The sequence below is a fragment of the Musca vetustissima genome, unplaced genomic scaffold, assembly GCF_032173495.1.
Source record: "Musca vetustissima isolate MV318-11 ecotype Yass unplaced genomic scaffold, APGP_CSIRO_Mvet_v1 utg6290, whole genome shotgun sequence".
In the NCBI taxonomy this organism is placed as follows: Eukaryota; Metazoa; Arthropoda; class Insecta; order Diptera; family Muscidae; genus Musca; species Musca vetustissima.
Window position 1 is genome coordinate 10669 of NW_026888725.1, and position 23923 is coordinate 34591.

A 23923-nucleotide genomic window follows, 5' to 3' on the forward strand; every position below is an offset into this window, starting at 1 on the left:
ATTGTTGTTATTGCCAACTTTACTTGCGGGGACGTAGTAAACAAGAATATGTTTCTTTGCTTTTATTTCTTTCATCAAACCAAATATTAAAAATTTTATTGTTTTTTATTCTAAAGTTCTCTAAAAAAATCGCAATTTGAGACCTATTGGAATCGATTTAGAAGGCTTTCATTTATATATAACAGTTGCTAAAAGATCAGACAAACTTAAACATTTTAGTAAAAGTCTATCTAAAATGACTTATGTGTAAAAAATAAACACATTTATTTTATTATAGTCAACTATGTAAATTTTGAATCGCTACACAAACCTATTAAAAAATATTATATATTAAATAACCAGCACACACCACAGCAAATACTCTCCATGTCTAATTTTTATGTTTATAATTTGTATTTAGCGGTTTCAAACGTTTTAAAATACGAATTGATATTTAAAATTTTTTATTTCTTTAAATTAATTTTCAAAGTGTAGAGTTTGGCTACGATTTCCACCGCTTTTATGGCACTTTTACGCAAAAAATCTTAGAGAATCATACATTTTGACGTTTCGTTTTTATTGCCACCAAAAAATATATTATTATTAAATTTTGAAAAATGACTTTTTGCCTAAAAAACTTTCCAAATTACCTATACTTCAATGGGACAAATTTATGTTAATCGATTTAAAGTAAACGTAATATACGGTATTCGGTATGCTCACTCAAAATAAAATCTCAATCAGACACCCATTCGAAATATATGTGAAAGCTATATTTGCATCTGCACCAATTTCAACAAAACGCAATAACGCCATTCTAGTCTTAATTTGATTTATACTAACTGCAGTACATTGTACAAATTGTGTGTCAATCGTAGAAACTTTGGATCTTTAGTGCACAATTTACATAAAATTGAAAGAAAATATATATGTCAGCTCTATCTAAATCTGAACCGATTTTCTCGAATCAATTCAGTGCATTGTGCCTAACTTCGTACAAATCGAAGATATATAGGGGCTTTGGTGCACCATTTACATTAAATCGGACGAAAATATATACCGGAGCTATATCTAAATCTGAACCAATTTTCACCAATTTCAATATGGTTCGTCCAAACAAGTTACCTGAACCAAATTTCATCCAAATCGGATTATAAATTCGACCTGTAATTTAATACTAACAGACGGACATGCATAAATCGATTCAGAACTTGATTCTATGTATATTCTCAAAAGGAACCATGGGTCTATCTCGTTTCCTTTTGCATGTTACAAACATAATACCCTGAACCATAGTGTATTGAAGGGTATAAAAAGGAAGTGTGGGAGATCCGCGACGTTATCCACTTTTGGCTTCAAAAATAGCTTCTCTGGCCTATATAATCTAAATACAAAAGTTGATCAAAATCGGTCACACCATTTAGGAGGACAATTTATACGAACACTGTCACAAGTGAATTTAATATATATAGCAAAAAAGATATGTATGGCCTTTGAGAAACATAATTTTACTACACCTACCTTGGCTGCCATCTGTGCAATCCCACGTATTGAAATATGCCTCTATACGAACGTTTAGAGCCATTTAAAAAGCAAGTGTCGTGAACAGCTGTAAAGTGTGCTAGGTCTGCGCCATTTTCGGGAATTTCTTGTATATGGCAGTTTACGAAGAATTCGTTTCTGCCATGATAAACCAATTCGTTGTTATCAATTTCACTTAATGTTGGTATGTCCCATGGTATCTGTTCCACATCTACACTATACCAAATATATATATTGTGATTAACTTCCCGTGATGTCCAATTTCGTATTTTACTTGACTTGGGTACTGTACAAAGAATGATCAAATATCAAAATAATAGTTTTAAGTTGAATTCAATTATAATTATTAACCAAACAAGACAAGAGGTGCATAGCACCGAAACATAAATGTTAGAGATCAAATAAAGCAACACCATAGCAGTGTGAATAAAAACAATCACTTCTAACATTAACTGGCGTCCAACAACCACAAGGATTAACACATCCTAGAACCCAACAACCGCAAGGATTAACGCATCCTTGAACCCAACAACTACAAGGATTAACACAACACAGAAGAAATGTTAAAATAAGATTAAACAAAATAAAGAATAACACAGAAAGTGAAACTGTGACATCTAATTTACAAAAAATCATATTTGTGCTAGAATACGTTTAATAAAAATAACAAAAGCAAGAAGAAAGAAATGTTAGAGTAAGGTAAAACAAAAAATAAAGTGTGACATCTAAATTTACAGAAAAAAATCATATTTTTGCGTTTAACAGAAATTAACAAATGTAAGAAATATGAAATGTTAGATTAAGTTAAAACAAAAATAGAGTGTGGCATCTAAATTTACAAAGTCATATCCGTGCTGAAATAAGTTTAAATAAATTTTGATAATAGATTTGTGACGAGAACTAGGGTTTGGTGTTTCAGGACAGACATCTTCGTCCTCTGGGACTGCTCCCGGAAGGTTTATTCCCTTTACGGAAACGCAGACTAATGATGTGAAGCGAATAATACGTGAGACGGTGGCAAACCTTCTCAAACAGGGGGAGAATGTTATCGCCATTAAGGATGTCGTCATAGAAGGATCTGGGGATATCTCAGAAGGAGAGAGAATACCAGACATAGTGAACACGTTAAGGGAATTTTGGGCAAGCCAGGAGAATTTAGTTCGTGGAGAAAGGCTGTTGATAGGATCATGAACATTTATGAGTCACAAAGGGGAACAACCAAATACTTCACAATTCTACACACTGTTAGGCACAAAATTGTTCATGAGACCGACACGGCTTTGGAGTCTTATCGGACCCCATTAAATTGGAAAGCGATAAGAAAGTTTTTTAGTGCTTCATTCTTTAGATAAGAGAGATATTTCGACCTTAGAGTATCAACTGATCGTTTTGTCTCAGGGTGGGCAAACCATAACGGATTTTTACCAGAAGGTTTACAACCATTTGTCGTTGATTCTGGACAATATTGATTGTCTGGATATAGGGAATGAGGCCCTACTCAATATCGTTATCAGAATTTCCGAAGTTGAGAACCACAATATGGAGGGCAGGAGAACTTTTCGAATCGACCTCCAGTAGTGAATAATTTTGGACACCCCCAATACGGAGGATACAGACTCCCACTTCCTTCTAAACCTGCTGTACCAATGGACGTGGATCGACGAATACAGACTAGACAGGTAAACTATCAGAATAGGCCACAGATGAGTAATGCTTTTAACAATGGTCAGCCTAACATTAAGAGAAATAATTCAGGTAAATTTATCAGCCGCAAAAGCAGCAAAGAATGTTTAATGTTGAGGCCCAAATACGTGTGGATGCAGAGCCGGATGAAATGAATGGTTCTGATGAACAGGAATATGAGGTTGCCTATGACGAAGCGTACGAGGAGGATCTAGACGATCAGTTGGCAATTGTAGATGACGTTAATTTTTTAGACTAGCTTCAATGTTGCCATACCTCGCTTTCTGAATGAAAAATGTCAACGAACTGAAATTTCTTATAGACACCGGTACGAACAAAAATTATATTAATGGCAAATTTATTAGAAACCCTCTAAAGAACCAGAAACTTTTTCATGTTAAGTCCGTAGGCGGCATAGTTAGTATCGATACCCATAGTTTTATTGACGTTTTTAATTGCGGGATCGGAAAGTTAGAATTTTACATCCTTCCTGGTCTAGAGACCTTTGATGGGATAATAGGGACTGATACATTGAAATCTTTGAATGCAGTGATTTACACTTGGAGATCCTATCTCACAATTCTGGATGGAAAGAAATTTCATTTGAAAGAGCTGCAAATTAATGAGATTAATAAATCGTCTAAATCCCGACGATGAAAAAGAAGTCAGGAATATTTTGGATGAACATCCAAACCTTTTTGCAGATCCCAATAAGAAACTCACTTACTCGACAGTCGTACAAGCTGAAATTAATACGAGTAGTGATAGTCCAGTATACTCAAAATCCTATCCATATCCAATGGCACTAAAATCCGAAATTGACAAACAGATTAAAGAACTATTAAGGGACGGGATAATTCGCCCTTCCAGGTCAGCATATAATGCTCCAGTTTGGATAGTGCCAAAGAAACCAGATGCTTCAGGTGTGAAAAAATACCGCATGGTTATTGACTATAGGAAACTAAATGAGATAACTAGACCTGACAGATACCCCATACCTGAAATTACAGAAATCTTGGCTAACTTAGGCGAGCAGAATTACTTTTCCACCATAGATTTAAAGAGCGGATTCCATCAGATTCCACGTAGGGAATACGATATTGAGAAAAAAGCTGTTTCCGCCAAGAATGGGAAGTTCGAGTTCACAAGACTACCATTTGGACTACGTAACGCGTCTGCAATATTTCAAAGAGCTCTAGATGATATTCTTCGAAAACATATAGGGAAAAGGTGCTACGTCTACATAGATGGCATTTAAATATTTGGTAGGACTAAAAAGGAACACATTGAAAATTTGAGGATAATATTCCGGACTTGGAAGACTCTAATCTGAAAGTTCATTTGGACAAGAGTGAATTCTTAAAGGAAGAAATTGACTTCTTAGGGTTCAATGTAAAGGAAGGAGGTTTTTCCGCAAACCCAGACAGACTTAAGGCCATAGTTAATTTCCCTCAACCCAGAACAGGTCATGACTTGCGATCGTTCCTAGGTTTGACTGGACATTATCGTAGATTCATAAGGGGCTACGCTCAAATTGCAAACCATTAACCTCCATGATGAGAGGCGATATAGGGAAAAACCCGAAAAACCAGTCAAAAAACATCAGTGTCAATTTGAATTCCGAACAGATTGAATTCGAAATACGCTTTAGGAGCAGTTTTATCTCAAGGCAAAAGACTTATCACATGCCTTCTAGAACTCTCAGTAGGACAGAAGAGCAATATGCGACAAATGAGAAAGAAATGCAATCGATAATTTGGGCTTTAAAGGAATTGAATTGTTACTTGTATGGAGCAAGATGTATAAAGATATTTACCGGCCATCAACCTTTGACATTTGCGCTAAGCAACAAGAACACAAATGTGAAGATGAAAAAGTGGAAGGCACAGTTAGAAGAATATAATTACGAGTTAATTTATAAACCAGTTAGCACGAATGTAGTAGCGAACGCGCTATCGAGACCAACAGTGACAGATGTTAATTCCCTAACGCCCACGGTTCACAGTGCCGAGGATCTGGGGATATCTCAGAAGGAGAGAATTTACGAAGTGGAGAACAACAATACGGAGGACAGGAGAACTTTTCGAATCGACCTCCAGTAGTGAATAATTTTAGATACCCCCTGCCTAAACCTGCTGTACCAATGGACGTGGATCGATCCATACAGGCTAGACAGGTAAACTATCAGAATAGGCCACATTTGAGTAATGTTTTTAACAATGGTCAGCCTAACTTTAAGAGAAATAATTCAGGAAATATTCATCAGCCGCAAAAGCAGCAGAGAATATTTAATGTTGAGGCCCAAATATGTGAGGATGCAGAGCCGTATGAAATGAATGGTTCTGATGAACAGGAATATGAGGCTTCCTATGACGATGCGTACGAGGAGGATCTAGACGATCAGTTGGCAATTGTAGATGACGTTAATTTTTTAGACTAGCTACAATGTTGCCATACCTCGCTTTCAGAATAAAAAATGTCAACGAACTGAAATTTCTTATACACACCGGTTCGAACAAAAATGATATTAATGGCAAATTTATTAGAAACCCTCTAAAGAACCAGAAACCTTTTCATGTTAAGTCCGTAGGCGGCATATTTAGTATCGAGACCCATAGTTTTATTGATGTTTTTAATTGCGGGATCGGAAAGTTAGAATTTTACATCCTTCCTGGTCTAGAGACCTTTAATGGGATAATAGGGAATGATATCTTGAAATCTTTGAATGCAGTGATTTACACTTGGAGATGGAAAGAAATTTCCTTTGAAAGAGCAGCAAATTAATGAGATTAATAACATGAATCTACGTTTAAATCATCTAAATCCCGAGAATAAAAAAGAAGTCAGGAATATTTTGGATGAACATCCAAACCTTTTTGCAGATCCCAATAAGAAACTCACTTACTCGACAGTCGTACAAGCTGAAATTAATACGAGTAGTGATAGTCCAGTTTACTCAAAATCCTATCCATATCCAATGGCACTAAAATCCGAAATTGACAAACAGATTAAAGAACTATTAAGGGACGGGATAATTTCCAGGTCCGCATATAATGCTCCAGTTTGGATACTGGAGACTCTAATATGAAAGTTCATTTGGACAAGAGTGAATTTTTAAAGGAAGAAATTGATTTCTTAGGGTTCATTGTAAAGGAAGGAGGTTTTTCCGCAAACCCAGACAGATTTAAGGCCATAGTTAATTTCCCTCAAGCCAGAACAGTTCATAACTTGCGATCGTTCCTAGATTTGACTGGACATTATCGGAGATTCATAAGGGGCTACGCTCAAATAGCCAAACCATTAACCTCCATGATGAGAGGCGATATAGGGAAAAACCCGAGAAACCAGTCAAAAAAATCAGTGTCAATTTGAATTCCGAACAGATTGAAAGTTTCAAACAGCTCAAGAACTCAAGTCGTTTTGAAGTATCCCGACTTTGATAAGCCCTTTGAACTCACTACTGACGCCTCGAAATACGCTTTAGGAGCAGTTTTATCTCAAGGCAATAGGCCTATCACATACCTTTCTAGAACTCTCAGTAGGGCAGAAGAGCAATATGCGACAAATGAGAAAGAATTGCTGGCGATAATTTGGGTTTTAAAGGAATTGAATTGTTACTTGTATGGAGCAAGAAGTATAGAGATATTTACCGACCGTCAACCTTTGACATTTGTGCTAATCAACAAGAACACAATTGTGAAGATGAAGAAGTGGAAGGCACAGTTAGAAGAATATAATTACGAGTTAATTTATAAACCAGGTAGCACGAATGTAGTCGCCGTCGAGCTATCGAGACCACCAGTGACAGATGTTAACTCCCTCACGCTCACGGTTCACAGTTCCGAGGACTCATCGGAAGACCTGATTCCTTCCGCTGAGGTGCCAATAACTACCTTCAAAAATCAGATCATTATGGAGGAATCATCAGCTTCCTCATATGAATTTAACATTGTATTTCCCTCCTTGTCTATGGTAGGAGGGAAATACAGTGTTAAATATCATTAAAGAAACCAGTCTAGCGGAATCAGATCTGAAAGTCATATTAAAGAGATATTTAAATCCTATAGTAGTCTATGGCATCAAGACCTCTGCGCCAGTTATGCTTATGATTCATGCACTGTACCCTCATCATCCGAAAGCTCCCAAACTTAATAAAACACCTATGCTAACTTATCCTGGGCATACAATCCACATAGATATCTTCTCTACAGACAAGATTCGAGTTTTAACCGCAATAGACAAATTTACAAAACTCGCAGTAACCAGAATGGTAAATGGCAAAGGTATTGAAGACGTTGGGAAACCATTGAGAGAAATAATTTTCTACTTTGGGGTCCCGAAGTCAATTGTATTTGATAACGAGCGATCTTTCAATTCTCAGACCATTCGGTTTATGTTGGAAGATGAACTTGGCATGGAAATTTTTACGGCACCGCCTTATAAGAACGAGGTTAATGGACAAATAGAGAGATTCCATTCGACCTCATCGGAAATTATGCATTGCAGTAAGTGTGAGCGACCCGATTACTCTTTTGAGGAGCTATTGCAAGATAGTGTTAACAAGTACAATCACACAATACATTCGTCAATTGGAAAGAAACCCGTAGATCTATTTTTCGGACGACCGACGACCTTTGGACCAGAAGATTACGAAAGGACTCGCCTTAGCAACTACGAGAGACTCTTGAGGAAACAGGAAAATGATTTCAGAAATTATTTGATAGGCAGAACAAGAGATTAGGAACGTTTTACAGAAGAAATTGTAAAGGAGAACAGGCACTCAAGAGAGTCATATCAGTTCTTAATTACAGGTTGCGTAGGGGTCACAGAAATATTGGACTACTCTCAATCAGAAGTGGTTCTTATAAAGGGTGGAATAGGAAAGATACAAACAGGGACATTAAAAATTTTGCATGTGATTAACATCAAGGAGTATCATGACACTCTAGAGAGGATCAAGGACGACTTGGCCAAAGGAATCCCAGACAACCACCCACTACTGCCCTTCCTACATAATGACATCACTACCCTATCCCACCTTATAAATCGGCTAATGCCTGAAGAGAGTTCTTAAAGATCTCTTGATAGAATTGGCATGGCGTGGAAATGGCTGGCAGGTAGCCCAGACCATGATGACCTTATGCTTTTGACAAACAAAATAAATGAGTTAGCGGACAACAGCAATAACCAGTTAATAATCAACAGAGATTTAATAGAAAGAATGCAGGAGATAATGAATGCGACAAATAGTATTTCAAAAAGTTTAAAGACTAATGAGGATTTCCGTAATACCCTCATATTGCAGGGAAAGTATAAAATTGAAATTCTAAAGGAGGATATAACGAATATTAATACGGCCATTCATTTAACAAAATCCCACATTGTAAACACATTTATTTTATCGGAAATAGAAATTAGAAAAATAGAAGAAATATTTAATCGAGATGAAACCCCGTATTAAAACATTGAACAAGCTTTAAATTTCGCACGAGTAAAAATTGTAAACAATAGTACTAATATAATTTACATTATAAGCATTCCCAAAACTGTAAAAGAAATTTGTAATGTCATAACCCTAAAACCTCTAAAAAATCAAAATACTGTTTTAAATCTTGATTATAAGAAAATTGTAAAATGTGAAAGAGCAACATTTGGAATTAAGAGTCCTTGTCAAAAAATAAATGGTATTATGTCTAGAATCTAATGTAGCCAATATAACAAACAATACATGTATTCCTAAATTAGTAACTAATATCCCACATAAATGTTCAATAGTAAATGCCGATCTCATTAATAATTTAGAAGAAAGAGAACCTGGATTAATTTTGATAAATAACATAAAAGAAAATATTGTCATAAATGGAAACGAAAAAAATGTAACAGGAACTTATTTTATAAGATTTAGCAACTCTTCAATTAGGATATGCATTAAAAATTTCACCGTCGAAGAAGCTGCTTAATCCAAACCGTTGCCTGCGCTACTAAAACACTCAGCTAGAAACAACTACACCGAAGAAATACTACCTCTACAACTACTAAAAACGTTGCGCGTGAAAAGTAATAAAAGAACCGAGCGTCAAATTAGTATTGGTCATCCTCCTAATGGCAGTTAAAATGAATTAAAGGCGCAAAACGAGTATGAAAATTATAAATATGTCCCCACATGAAGGAATGTCTACACCTCGAATGGAAATTACTGTGTCAGAAAGCCAATTGACAGCCGGCACAACAGAATCTGTTATCAAAACAAAACAACTAGCAAACCACAATATTAACTAGAATCAACGCAGCAGTCTTTATAATCTGCCATTTTTCTAAACAGATCAATCGAAGGGGAGGAGTTAACGGCTCACCCTAATAAACATCAAACTAAACATGCAAACCACCAAGTAAAGCATTCCCATGATTATGCTGCGCAAGCAGTCAGTCAAATCAACAGGAATCTGACACCAGGGCAGTCATCCGCTGCACACACGCGCACTAATACCAGCGCACCGCAAGTGATGACTTAGCGTAACAACGAGCACGGCCAGGATGCAGTAAAATAATAGTTTTAAGTTGAATTCAATTATAATTATAAACCCAACAAGACAAGAATGAATAAAAACACTCACTTCTAACATATCTTATATCCAGGTTACCATACCTCTGTCCTATCTGCATTAGTGTTCTGAACTGTTTCATTTCAATTGAACATATTGATAATCCTGACTTTTTCTGCTCTGTCTATTTGCCGGTACATTTTTACAGCATCCGCAGAAATAACATACTTTCATGTTTGCCATTTGGTAATAATATCAAATATGTATATTAGGGTCCAACGTGAAGGTCATCGTCAAGAGATTTGTCGTTTGATGTTTCATAAGAAGCATCGAATGCCACCCTAAGAGTCTAAACACAACCAGAGAGTCAGCGGCATACTTTTTCGCCGGCATGTAAACCAAACGAAAGAGTTAGCGGCTACCTCATTCATCATAACTTTGTGTTTTGTCCGACAATTTTCTCGTCGTGACGAACTCCATCTTCCAGTATTTGTGAGAACAGTAGGCCTATTCTGTGCCTTTTTACAACATTCGATATTGTTTATTTCACAAAAATTTCATTTGTTTGTTTTGTTGTTTTTACAATAACAAAAGAAATTTAAACAATATCGATAGTTATTAAAAGTTACAGAATAGACTTACAGATCGGCACGGAAAATCTTAGTCTTATTTCCAATACTGCTTTTGGTTTTGCAACTCCCACCACCGTTTCTCCGAAACCTTGATTTTTATTTGTTCTTTTGTAGTTGCAGAAGTTGTGCTGAGTCTTCAAATATAGATGTAATTTGCGATCCTTGTTCAATTAATGCTCTTTAAATTACAAATTCTCCTTGCAATGATTTTACGCGAATTTTGGGCCGTTGTTAGTAAGACATTAATGGTTGACTTCGTGTTCGTAGATTTTGCACTTTCTCTTTTTTCTAAATGTAATAATGTATGGTGGGATATCGACAGTTCTCACATTTATTTTCAGATATGCATCTCTCTTCCCTTTTTTCGCCCAATTGCACCTTTCCTGAGATGTCTGCCTCAAAATTGCTGACTTCGATTGTTGTATTGGAGTTGTTTCTGCTAGATGACGCTTCTATTACTTAGTATTGTTGTTCCAGGAATTCCATTTTTTTAAATTTTTGTTCATAGACCAGAAGCCCCTCCTTATCGAGTTCTCTTTTAATTATACGGGCTATAATTAGAACCGCATCTTGGTTGCAGTGCGTGTATACCTTCGTTGACGTTGTCCAATAAATGTTTCAAGTTCGATAGTGAAGGACTAGTCACATTTGGATGATTCAGTATATTATCCACCAGTTTACGTTTTCAGATAATACAGGTTTTGAACTTCTGATAATTTTGGATTGGTATCAACCATCTTTTGAAATAGATTATGGACCAAACACACCGATTCAACGTTTATATCAAGACATAGTATTCATAGTTCGTTTCAATTCGACTGTTTGGGCTTCTTCTCTAAGGTCATCAATTTTTTTAATCAAATCAAAAACATTTGACTCGTATTTTTTTCAATATCCTCCATTTCCATGTCTACGTCCTCTATGATATGCACAGTAGACAACACCAAATTAAGTTGTTTTATTTCGTTCAATTGCTTTGGTTGGTCGCGGATAATTCTGTTGTATTTCCTTGTTCTGGTATATTTGTTTGGATATTTTTTTCAAGACTCTTAAATTTCTGCATCTGGCCTTGCATGGGTTTTTGAAATTGACTTTCACCATATTTCATGGATTATCATTATATATCGAAGGATATGACTTTGTTATATAAATGACAAATTCTCTCTAGAATACACTTTATTGCACTAACAATTGACCTATATATGGTATAAAAGGGTGACATTTGTGTGAGAGCTATGTAAAAAATGAAATCTTCTATGAAAAAGTTGTTTCCAACGAAGTTTTAGAAATGTCAAATTGCATCTATGGGTTACAAAATGTTCCTAGGGCCATACAAAACGTCTACACATGGGCTGTTTCCTAAGATCGACCGATCGAACTCGCTAGAAAGCGTGTCTTAAATCCTAAAAAAATTTACAGTGATGGGCTCCTATTTTTTGTAAGAAACATTTTAAACCAATTTTAATATATAAGGTAGAGCTTATATACCTATCTACCTAAAGAATATTAAGTCTCCGGTAAATATTTCGAAGTGTCGTCAATGGAATGACAAAGTTAGTACGAACTCCGTTGTATAAGTAATTCATTAAAACTTGGACCTACAGTTTAAAAAAAAAAAACCCTAAAAGGAAGATAATGCGGTGCAAAAATTTAAATAATTGAACCATCTTTATTGGCCTGTACTGCTATTTTCGGGCTATATTAAAACAAAATTGAAAACAGCTTGAACTTCAAATATTCCAAAGCGGACGGTTCCATTACATAGTGGCTATAATAACGTCATATTCGCTTGAGTCATGTGACAGGTGTCTTGTTAAAATCACATATTCTCCAAGTCGCATTCTTTAAAAGCAGACAACAAATCGTTATTACTCCGATTTGACTGTGATAGTTGTTCCCTCGTTGTTTTGGAATATGTAATGTCCAATCACACCTTCGAAACAAGGAACGCACAGAACATTGACTTTAAATGGATGTATTGGCCACTCCTCAATTTCTTGAGAATTCTTATTGCCCCCATATTTTTGAAAACCCGGCCAAACATTTTATGGCAATCAACATATTTAAAATTAATGGGGGCTTCTAGGACATAACCCATGTTATGTTAGGACCTTGAACATACCGAAAAATATTGAAATTCTCAAAATCTCTAAATATGGGGCTATAACACAACGGAGATCAATGTTTACATTTTTTAGTAGTGAGATTTGACAGCCAATGATAAAACAAAATACCAAATTACAGTCAATTTGTTTGGAAACTTTTCCAAAATCCCTTAAATACGGAATACTAGGGGGTATCGTTATATGGAGGATACATTGAAACATAAGTCAATGTTAATAATTATTAACATAAAGTTTTACTATAAGTCTTAGAATAGACTAAAACTCAAAAATCAACCTAAACGTCAAAAATCTTAAAAAAAGAAAATCTCATTTTAGGGTTAATATCGTACTTATTACTAGTTTTTATCCATTTTTCCCACAGGATGTCCTTTTAGAAGGATAGCATAAAGGACAAACATATTCTCCATCAATTTTTAGCATAAGTCACTGAACAAAAGAAATCTGTATATATAATGTATGTATCGAATATATAGTCATACATTTTGTATCAAAAATTCAAAATGTTCTAATATTTTTTTTCAAAGACATTTTCCAGTATTTCTTCGACAAAATGCATTAAAGTAACATGAAACTTAATTTTAGGTATATAATGTCAAAGAATAAAATATTCTACGCTAAAATCCACTTCAAGTCTCAGAATAAACTATAAATTAATAATTAATAGTTTTTAAGAAGATTAAATAAATTACTGGCAGCCTCTTATAGTTGTTAAAAATTTTACAATCTGTCCAATGTCAATTCGCAGAAATTTCATATCGAATGTTACATTCAATTTTTAAAGGGAGCATTTTGTAGTGCTTGCGCATTACATGAATGTTCATGAAGAAAAAAATTTCTTATTGTTTAAAATTATTAACAAGTTGAAAAGCGTTAAGCTCGACCGGGCCGAACTTTGCATACCCTCCACCATAGGTGAAATGAAACCGATGGCTAAATCGTCTGAGAAATCCATCATTGGTAGGGCAAAACTGACTATTTCGAGTAACGAAATACAGAAAATAAAGATATTTTCAATGAACAACCTTAAGAATACATTTATTTATTTCACATATTAGTATTTTTACTGAAATTATAATTTTGCGAATATGTCATTAACATTCGTTTCTTCGAATATTTCAATTTGTGTGCGTAAATAACAATGCATCAATAATAAAACCAATGCCTGATTTCTTTTTGAACTGCGGTACAAATACGTGGCAGCTACATTTTGAAATAGTATGCAATCTAAATATTTGTTAGAGGACACTGGGGCACATATCTCAGTACACATGCCTGGTTATAGTCCTCTGATTATAAAAATTTGTACCAAAAACATATAATAAATTAGTAATAGTTAACAATTATTAGAATTTAAAAAAAAGAAAAATTCGCTGAATGTGCCCCTACCCGGAAATAGCTTCGGTATTTGATTGTGCCCATTCGGCACCAAAGTCATAGCCTGGTATTTATCACCGATATCAGTCTGGTTGAAATTCAATATTCTTTTTTGTTTTAATAGCTGTGTTCCCAAACCTGCAATATAGTACTAAATTGTACTAGTTTTGGAATTTTTGTTAGAAAAGCGTTCCCTTACGCCGAAAAGTAGGAAAAATTGAAGTTAAATTTAAGAGAGTTAGAACCAAAATGGCGTTCTCTTCTCCTATTTTCTGCAAGACCAATTTGGCCTAGCACGAAATAGTAAATGTAGTAAATTGTGAATTTGACATTTGATTGCCAGAGATATACAGTCCGAAATAAAGCATATGAAAGTTAGCGCTTCAACCAAAGGGATACACGCACACACATTTGCTTGAAAATAAAACCAAATAAGAAATTTAAAAATGGGCAAAAAGATTTTTTATTCTCTTTTGGAGGATAGTGAAGATGAATGGCTGGCAGAAGATTCAGATGAAGATACTATAGAATGAAGACTTGGGTTGGAAACATGCATATGTTCCGAAATTTCAAGGCCAATATCTCGGGATATCACAGTAATCAGCTCCAAGGAGGGCTATTAACGGTAATCATTTTAAAATGATCCGAGTGGAGCCCCTAAACTTTACTTCTTCCATATCTTGTTGTTCTAGTGCGCTAAAACAATGCAATAAAAATATCTACCAATTTCAATAGCATTAACATTATGGGAGCGTCCAACCATGTAAGCTTTTCCGGGCTTGGAGTCGTCGGAAACTCCACTTCCAAATATTCGATAATATTTTCCTATAAATTATGCAAATGAAATTTTTTATTTGGACGTTTCTTCATGTTTTAACTATTTTCCGTTCCTTTACTTTTTGCGCAAATCTTGTATGTGAGAGTAATTTTTGATAGTTCGCTCTTTTACTAGCTTTACTATCAAAAAGTACGGGAACGAACCTAATATTCGACTTAATGTTTGGCTTTTAAGGCAACAAGGCCACACTCACCATCAGAAATATCTTTTTCTATAGCATTTCGATCATTACAAGCACGTTTGGTCTTGTATATGTAATGTGGAAACAAATTAAAGGACTATGTTTAAAGCCAAACTCAAAAACATTTTAAGGAAATAATATAAAATGCCGAATATACCCCGAAGGTACTTTCTATAGTTTTTTAATTTTCTCTAACAATCTTTTATAAACATTATGTTTTTAGTTATTTATATTATAATTATGCTTTGGTATTAATAATAATACTGTTAAATGTTTTATACACGAAATGGAATGGAAATGTTTCAAAACGTCTGTACAAATACTTATAAACTAGAGATTTCAAACTTTATTTTAATATTCGATACCTATGGATCAAAGCTAGTGATGTACAATGAGAGCTTCTTATCGAAGACGCCATTGTCGAATGTACCCCGATGCCGAAGGTGCCCCAGTCTCCTCTACTGTTGCATTATGAAAAACAATGCATTGTCCGAATGCAAATCAATTAACATTTTGGAAGTCAGCCAGTTTGTGACATGGAATTCGTTGTAAGGTACATTTTTAAAAATTCGTTTTCATTGGGCTTCTGTTTTACTCAGACCACACAAGTATTGCTCTAAATTTTATATTTGATGAAATACAATGTATATTGTGGAATTTTACGAAAATGGTGAATTTTATTTTCTTGGTGATGTCTTCATCTTTATCATTGCAGTTGTTATCGAGGTTCTTAGTATTCTCTTCGGGAAATATTTAAAAAATTAACATATATTTGGTAAATTTAGCATTTTTGGTAATTAATCATAGCTCGAATCCAATATTGAAAATGCAAGAAGTTCTTTGAGAAAATTATTTATACTATTATATATATATATATATATATATATTCTTACCGCAACTACTATATGGAACATGAACACATGCACCATCTGTTCCGCGGAAGCGCCACTTGTGAAATGGACATTCAATCGTATCACCAATTACTCTTCCAGCTCCAATATTGGCACCTAGATGTGGACAATAAGCATCCAATACATAGACTGATGAGTTTAATGTTCTAAAAACGACTAAGTGCTCTCCAAGCGCAAACACATTTCTTGCTTCCCCTGTCTTCAGTTCAAATGATTCCAAAATGCTGTACCAACCATTCGGGTAAGGTGGTGGTAGCTCTTTTAATCCGATCTTTCGTAGCTTATTTATAGAATCCTTCCTTTTCACAACATTAATAAATCCACCGTTTGCCAAACATTCGTTTCCCATTTTCTTATTATCAATAAAATAAAAGTAATAGTAATTGATACAAAAATAATTCTATAGATTTTACGACGTAAAACTGCACCTAGTTGAAAATGGTCTATATTTACATTAAAAATATCGTTGCCAATTTTATGTATTATGTCAATCATTATTGCTATTGAATACAGTGGAGTCGTGAAATGAGTAATGTTTGTACTAGTATAAATTTTGATGTCATAGAAATAAAAAATTATAATGCAAATTTTGTAGTTTATTTAGTCGAACACGTTGCTCTTCGCAGCAACGGGTTTCAGCAAGTGAAGCACTACGATTTTTAGTGTTTCGCTACGTGAAACACAATGATATTTAGAGTACGGGCCGCGGTGCACTACAATTTTGGTGCCGACCGCGGTTCGAAAAGTTGTTTAGGGTACGATGATGTGGAACACTTCGACATTCGTTGGGCTAAATTAAAATATATTTTAAGGTTTACGTATTGGAACACTTACACTAAAAGCATTTTAGTGTTTTTTGTACCCGGTACGTTACACAACAATAGTTATCGTAAACGCATCATCGTTATTTCTTCATCTGAACCATTTTATACTCCCTGTCTTTTAGGATTGGATATGTAATTATCTGAGTATCATATACACATAAGTAATGTATATTAGCAGAGTTACTTTCGATTCTATAACACAACATCAATGAGGAGTTTATTTAGCCTATCTTAATTCCATGGGATGGTACGACGTACCATCAACAATAAAAAATTTCAATTAAAAACTATTCAAGGGTTCTGAACCTATAACCAAAAATGTTTCAATTTTGTATATAAAGATTAGTTCCGTTCCAGAACCTAAAAGAATCTACTAATTTTACAAGTTTTGCAACTTTTTACCTGAAACCCGTTCCTGAAACCACAAAAGTGGTAAAACATTGAAGCAAATTTAAGAGAACACAAAGCAAAATGCCGTTCTCTTTGTAAACGTTTTAATCCGAACTTTTTAATCCGATTGGCTGTTATGTTGATTTTGAAGTATTGCTAGATTTACGTTTCCGAACTTTTTAAATTATTTTGTGCTGTGAGAGCGATTTTGACATGTTTCCCTTTTGCTAGCTTTACAATTAAGAAGTACTGGAATAAACCAATTTTTAAAACGCATTGGGGAGTACATTTACCCATTTATATAGGGATGATGCGATTTGGTAACCAAGTTACTCCGACATATTCTGAAGTGTGAAGCTGTAATACTCTCAGAGGCATGATTACATTGGATGCCATAACTCCACATCCAAGCGGAATTTTAGCAGTTTATCTACGACATGTTACCTCTATTTGATGGCATGGCGCGTTGTTAATATCATAGTAAAATCTGTTCAGCGGTTTTTGAGTCTAAAAACAAAACAAATTTTATTTTCTGTATGTAGATTATTTAAGGGAATACATTTTCCCTGATCGTACTAAGCTCATTTTATATTTTATATGCACTACCATTATTTAGGAAAATTTTGAAAATACACGCATAAAACATGTTTAAAATTATTTAAACATAAGCGTTTTCAATAAAAAAATAACAATTTAAAAATATTCCAAACGATTCGAAGATAAATCAAAACACTTTTCCCTTCACGTGTGTGCTAATTACGTGACAGGCACTGTATACAGTGAGCAGCAAAAGTCATGGTACCCCATACAAATAAAAAGTATTCAGTAATTACTCAAAAAATAATTTACAAAATTTAAAACAATTATTTTTATTTTATGTATTCAGTCCTATACTAACAATGGAAAGTTATATTTCATTTATTTGTTCCAACAAATCATAAAAAATCGAGATCGTGTTAACTCAAATTTTTGCACAGCATAAGTCATGGTAATTACTCAAAAAAATAATTTACAAAATTTAAAAGAATTATTTTTATTTTATGTATTCAGTCCTATACTAACAATGGAAAGTAATATTTCATTTATTTGTTCCCACAAACCAGCAAATTTTTGCACAGCATAAGTCATGGTAATTACTCAAAAAATAATTTACAAAATTTAAAACAATTATTTTTATTTTATGTATTCATTCCCATACTAAAACAATGGAAAGTAATATTTCATTTATTTGTTTCAACAAATCATAAAAAATCACGATCGTGTCAACTCAAATTTTTGCACAGCATAACGGTGCTTTCCACATTTCCAAAAGTATTTGCTTAGTGCTACAGTTGAAAGCAATTTTTTTTAAATGCCTAGAGAAGAACTAAATATTGAAGAGCGACAAATAATAATAAATAACCAGGAAATGGGAAAATCCTATTCCGAAATAGGTAAAAAGATAAACAGAACCAAATCAGCAGCCCAAAAAGTGGTTAATCAATACTATTGGCATGATACCGAGATGCAGTGAAACCACAAAACTAAAGAAAAGAAAAAAAAAACGAAAGAGTTTTTAAGTAAATATTTTCAATCTTTATTGTAAAGTAGGTGGGTTTCGTGAAAAACAAGAATTTACCTTAGCGTGCGTTAACTACTATAGCGAGAGAATAAGTAGTATGATAGACGAAAGCGCGAATGCAAGTGTTTACTCTACGAAAGCAAGTGTTCAGATATGAAAGAAGCCTCTGAACCCTTGCAATCTCACTCTCGTCGGCTACACTTGCTTTTTAACTCTGGTTTGTAAAACTTGCTTTTTCGCTTTCGTAGAGTAAACACGTGAATTCGCGCTTTCGTCTATCACACTATTTATTCCCTCGCTATCGTAGTTAACGCACGCTAAGGTAAATTCTTGTTTCTCACGAAACCCACCTACTTTACAATAAAGATTGAAAATATTTACTTAAAAACTCTTTCGTTTTTTTCTTTTTTTTCCTTTCTTTTCTTTTATTTTTTTATTTTTGGGGTTTCACTGCATCTCGATATCACGCCAACATTTCGATCCATTCGAGCCGGATATTTCCTAGCATTGTTGTTGCATTTTGATCCCATTAAGTCGGATAATCTACCAACAATTTCGCACTTTTCGCTATTTTAAAGGAGAAAAACATCATCACCCCTCATCAAACACAACACCTCATCATAGACATAAAAAAAACTTCATCGTATCCGGCTCCAACGGATCAAAATGTTGGCGTGATACCGTGTAGCAGTGAAACCCAAAAAATAAAGAAAAGAAAAACGAATAGAGTTTTGTAAATGTTTTCAATCTTTATTGTAAAGTATATGGGTTTCGTTAGAAACAAGACTTTACCTTAGCGTGCGTTAACGACGATAGCGAGAGAACTAGTGTTTATTCTACGAAAGCGGAATAGCAAGTTTTACAAACGAGAATTAAAAAATAAGTGTAACCGACGAGAGTGAGATTGCAAGTGAAGTTCCGATGGGCAAGAAAGCTACAGCAAGGCCGTGTTCAACAACTACGACCACAGCATTGGAAAGCGCATCTCTGCATCCGAACAAAGCGAATGTGGCTCCCAGGAGAAATAGTAGAATAGATCGAAACTCTCCCCTACAATCCGAACTGGGCGAATGAGGCTCCTGGAAGATATGCAGAGAAGATTTCCCCATTGGCCTCCGAAGAGTGGCCAATTAAAGTGGTTAATTGTAATGCTGTAGAAGGGGAAACAATGTATCGAACATATACATTGCCGTAAGCAATGTATCGAACTTAAACATTGCCGCCCACCTAGCTGCGTGGCAACCGATATTAAATTAGTACGCGACTTAAACTAGGGTTAGTAATTGCATTGTGAATTAAATGCATCGATAGGTATAGTAGTTCAGTTTTTATTGAGCAACAAATTAACAACAAATAGCGAATTTGCAATATGATATATATAAACTACAATTAAAAGTTGTTCGTTAAGTCAACTATACAATTTGACTAGGAATCGGTACTGTAAGTATATAACCGAATATATTTTCTGAGCCACCAGTGAATTCAAAACAATGTGAGTCGACTCTGCCGATAGAATTTTAGAGTATAAATCTGCACCCAATAACAAGTCTATATCTTTATTATTGGAGGTGTCAGCAAAATCTATGTGTGATAAATTACTACTCAGATCCGGATAGACTACAACGACAATAACACTGTGCTACAAAATAACAAACAAATATTTTTCAGGGATTCTAATGTACCAATTCTGTTTAGTTGGAGTCTCTGGACCACGAAAATACCTTTGGTTTTTCTGGGTCACTTCGAAAATTAATTTTATAACGGTAAATATAGAGAAAAACGTGGTTTCATGGATTTTCAATTTAAAACTCGAATAACTTATTTACTTTTTAACAGATTTATATTACTCTTTTTTTCTTTCGAAGAGTACAAATTTTCTTTTGAAACAAGGTATATATTTGGTAAATCGGTTGAGGATTGGCTGAGTTACAGCGGTTGAAATATGAAAAAATACGCATAAAATGACAAAATTTATTTTTCTTCGGACTGTACGATGAAATTATGATATCAAGCCATATAAGTTTTACTATATTACGGCAAGAAAATTAAATTAGCTTTCGACTTATACAGATTTTTGTATTGATTCTATGCATATTCTCTATAGGAACTATAAAGTGCAGTAGCGTGTGATGTCTATTTTTCCAAATGGAGCAATTGTGTTTACTTCTACAGTTTTTAACCGGGTGTCCATGTGAAAGACAGTTTATGCAAAGACCATGCTTTTTTACCAATGAGAATCTATTCTCAAACGAAAGTTTTAGAAATCGAGAGCAGACTCGTAGATGATGACGTTGCTGTGGACACTCACACAAGTACGATAGAACGATTTGGAAGTGGAATTAGGCGATTGTGGTGTGGAACTAGGCGATTGTGATTTGAAAGTAGGCGATTGTGATTTGGAACTTGAATTACTATATGGCGAATGCAATTTTGTGGGAGAATTGATAAAAATCAAATTATCAAGACACGACAATGTTTGTATTCTATCTGGAAGGGAAGCATCGAATTGTTTCCAAGTAGATAGATATGATTTGTCTTTGATAGTTTGTTCCCAGAGTGTTACTGTTAGTTTTGGTAAACGATGAAGACAAATGAAAACTAGCATAGGATCCCAATGATCCGTTACTAAATCGTAAACAGACATGGCGGAAATACAACTATTCACTCCACGTTGAAGAGTTTTGAGGCCAATGAGTGATTCTTTTTCTAGTGCGGGAAGATTAAAAAGCAACTTGAGATGATTGTTCACAAGGATACGTTTATTATCAAAAATGTGATACAATGATTTCCAAGCAAGTGAAAAACTACGATAGGTGAGTGGAAAATTCGAACAATTTCACGAGCCTCGCCGCTAGTTTTTGGAATCAAGTGACATAATCTTTCAATGTCACTCAAACGAGAATTATTTATGAACAGCGTGGAGAACAAATCACGAAATGTTGGCCATGACATAAAATCTCCACTAAAGATTTCGATGTCGCCAGGAGGCAAGCTTAGATATTGAGAATCGAATAGATATCGACGAAGCGAGGGTTTCGTAAGAAAGCAAACTAGAAGGTTTGCTTTCGTCGCAGATATTTGACACCGAAGATATTATGTCCGAATCAGTAGGTGGTACAGAAGGCGTACTTGCAAGGCGTTCCTGTGTAGGTGAAACTAGCTTCTGATTTATTGCCGAAAGCCAATGTTGATATGCCCGAAAGGAGAACTCGGCGATTTCGACAGGTGGTCAATGCAATTATCATGCAAGTTTTTGAAGTTAGTCCATAGTTGACAAATTTCAGATCTATGTAGGTCGAGACTAAACAAATTGAGTTTCTCGGGTTTGATCTGATCGAAAAACGCGTCGTATCTTATGAGAGCGTCGGCGGCTCTAATGAAACGCGTAAGAGGACTGATGGACATGATTGCAACGAAGTAAGAGGAAGTAAGGGGACGAAAGAGGGAAACGAATCAATTCCGAAAAATATATATGGGCACAGAAGTTTAGGACACGACCAAATTGAATCCAAGTGTGGCAAAGTAACGAAAAGTCAACTAAAGAAATTTTAGAAAATAGAGGAAAATGTGCCGACTAAGTTTACAATTTTCTTTATAATATCGAAAAGGTAGAAACTGAAAACTAAGTTCTACCCGTAGAGTGCGAAAGCTTAAATCATATTGAACACAATATTCCGTGATGAATTTATGTTGTCAATCTGCCGATGAGGAAATTTAGAATTATCCAATTTATGGAAAATATCTATCGAGTTAGCAACGAATTAATATTCAATTTAAGATATGCGATAAGAAACTTCAAGAGCAAACAACAAAAAAATGATTGAGAGAAATTGCAAAGATTCTTTATTTGAGGAAGTAACTATCGAAAGTAGTCTGTAAGATGTAGGGTACCAATGTCAAAACTACCAAACATGCAAAGAATAATGTAGAATATTTCCAAACCAAACTATAAAAAGTACTACAAAACCAAGATAGTCGATTGGAACGACAAAAAACAACAAAGTGTATTATACTTCCAAAAAGAAAACAAAAAGTAGCGAAAGTAATTTGAAAATTGCTATCCCCGACTGTAGGGTGCACGAAATTTCAGATTGTGCTACAATTTTACAGCCAATGAATTTTTTGTGTAAAAGCAAATAACTATTTTTTTTCGAAAAAATTACAAAAAAATCAATGAAATTGCCAAAAAGAGTTTTTAATTAACCCACAAATTAATGCTTCGAATGCGCTTTTAAAATGCCGAAAGTAGGATATTTTTTGGTAAAAAGGCCAAAATCTACAATAGACCAACAAATATAACAAGAATTTTATATAAATTATTTTTAAAAAATAATTTATAAAAATTCACTATTTTCCATTCGGACCCACTGTGCAGTGGTGAACAACGAATACCGCACAAAGGAAAATAAAACACAGAGATGATTCGATATATAAATGGTTAGTAGGTTTAAGAATAACAAAAGAAATTAGAAAGGGCACGATGAGTATTTGTATTGTTGTTAGTGCTTTTTCTCACTAGTGGCTGTCGAAGTCATCCAGAAAGCGGAGTGTATAGGTGGCATTTAGTGAAAAATCGCAAGTAAGCACTACACAACACACTACTGGCAAACAAATTATATTTAGGAATGCGCGTGTTAAGGTAATTGTAGGGCGAACAATGCGTGACGTAGCGAACAAATTTAACAAAAAATTGAATATTAGATATTTGTTTTTGTAAATCGAAAGTAAAAAAACGACAACACTCGCGCTATGCTCAATATAAAAGAAACTGAACTACGTACCTTTTTATATGTGATGTTTGTTGATGATGTATTTGATGAGGTGTTGTGTTTGGTGAGGGGGCGATGATTTATTTCTCCTTAGCAAATAGGAAAAAGACCGAGATTAGCTACAACGTCACAATTTATTGGTTGATGATCCAACAACGAAAATTCCAATTTTTATCCGGTTCGAACGGATGAAAATGTTGGCGTGATACCGTGTAGCAGTGAAACCCAAAAAATAAAAAAAGAAAAACGAAATAGTTTTGTAAATATTTTCAATCTTAATTGTAAAGTATATGGGTTTCTCTAGAAACAAGACATTACCTTAGCGTGCGTTAACGACGATAGCGAGAGAACTAGTGTTTATTCTACGAAAGCGGAATAGCAAGTTTTACAAACGAGAGTTAAAAAGCAAGTGTAACCGACGAGAGTGAGATTGCAAGTGAAGTTGCGATGGGCAAGAAAGCTACAGCAAGGCCGTGATCAACAACTACGACCACAGCATTGGAAAGCGCCTCTCTGCATCCGAACAAAGCGAATATGGCTTCCAGGAGAAATAGTAGAAGAGAGCGAAACT

The 23923-nt window shown here is 34.6% G+C and overlaps 1 protein-coding gene across 1 annotated transcript; it reads right to left on the reverse strand.

Annotated features, from left to right (window-relative positions):
• Positions 1-1500: 1500 nt before the first annotated feature.
• On the reverse strand, positions 1501-16157 carry LOC133336576 (cholesterol 7-desaturase nvd; the record flags this gene model as incomplete). Its single annotated transcript, XM_061544857.1, has 2 exons — positions 15785-16157; positions 1501-1804 (listed from the first exon to the last, which is right to left on the reverse strand). Coding segments are annotated over exons 1-2 (677 nt in total), but the record flags the coding sequence as incomplete, so codon positions are not given.
• Between the last annotated feature and the right edge of the window lie 7766 nt (positions 16158-23923).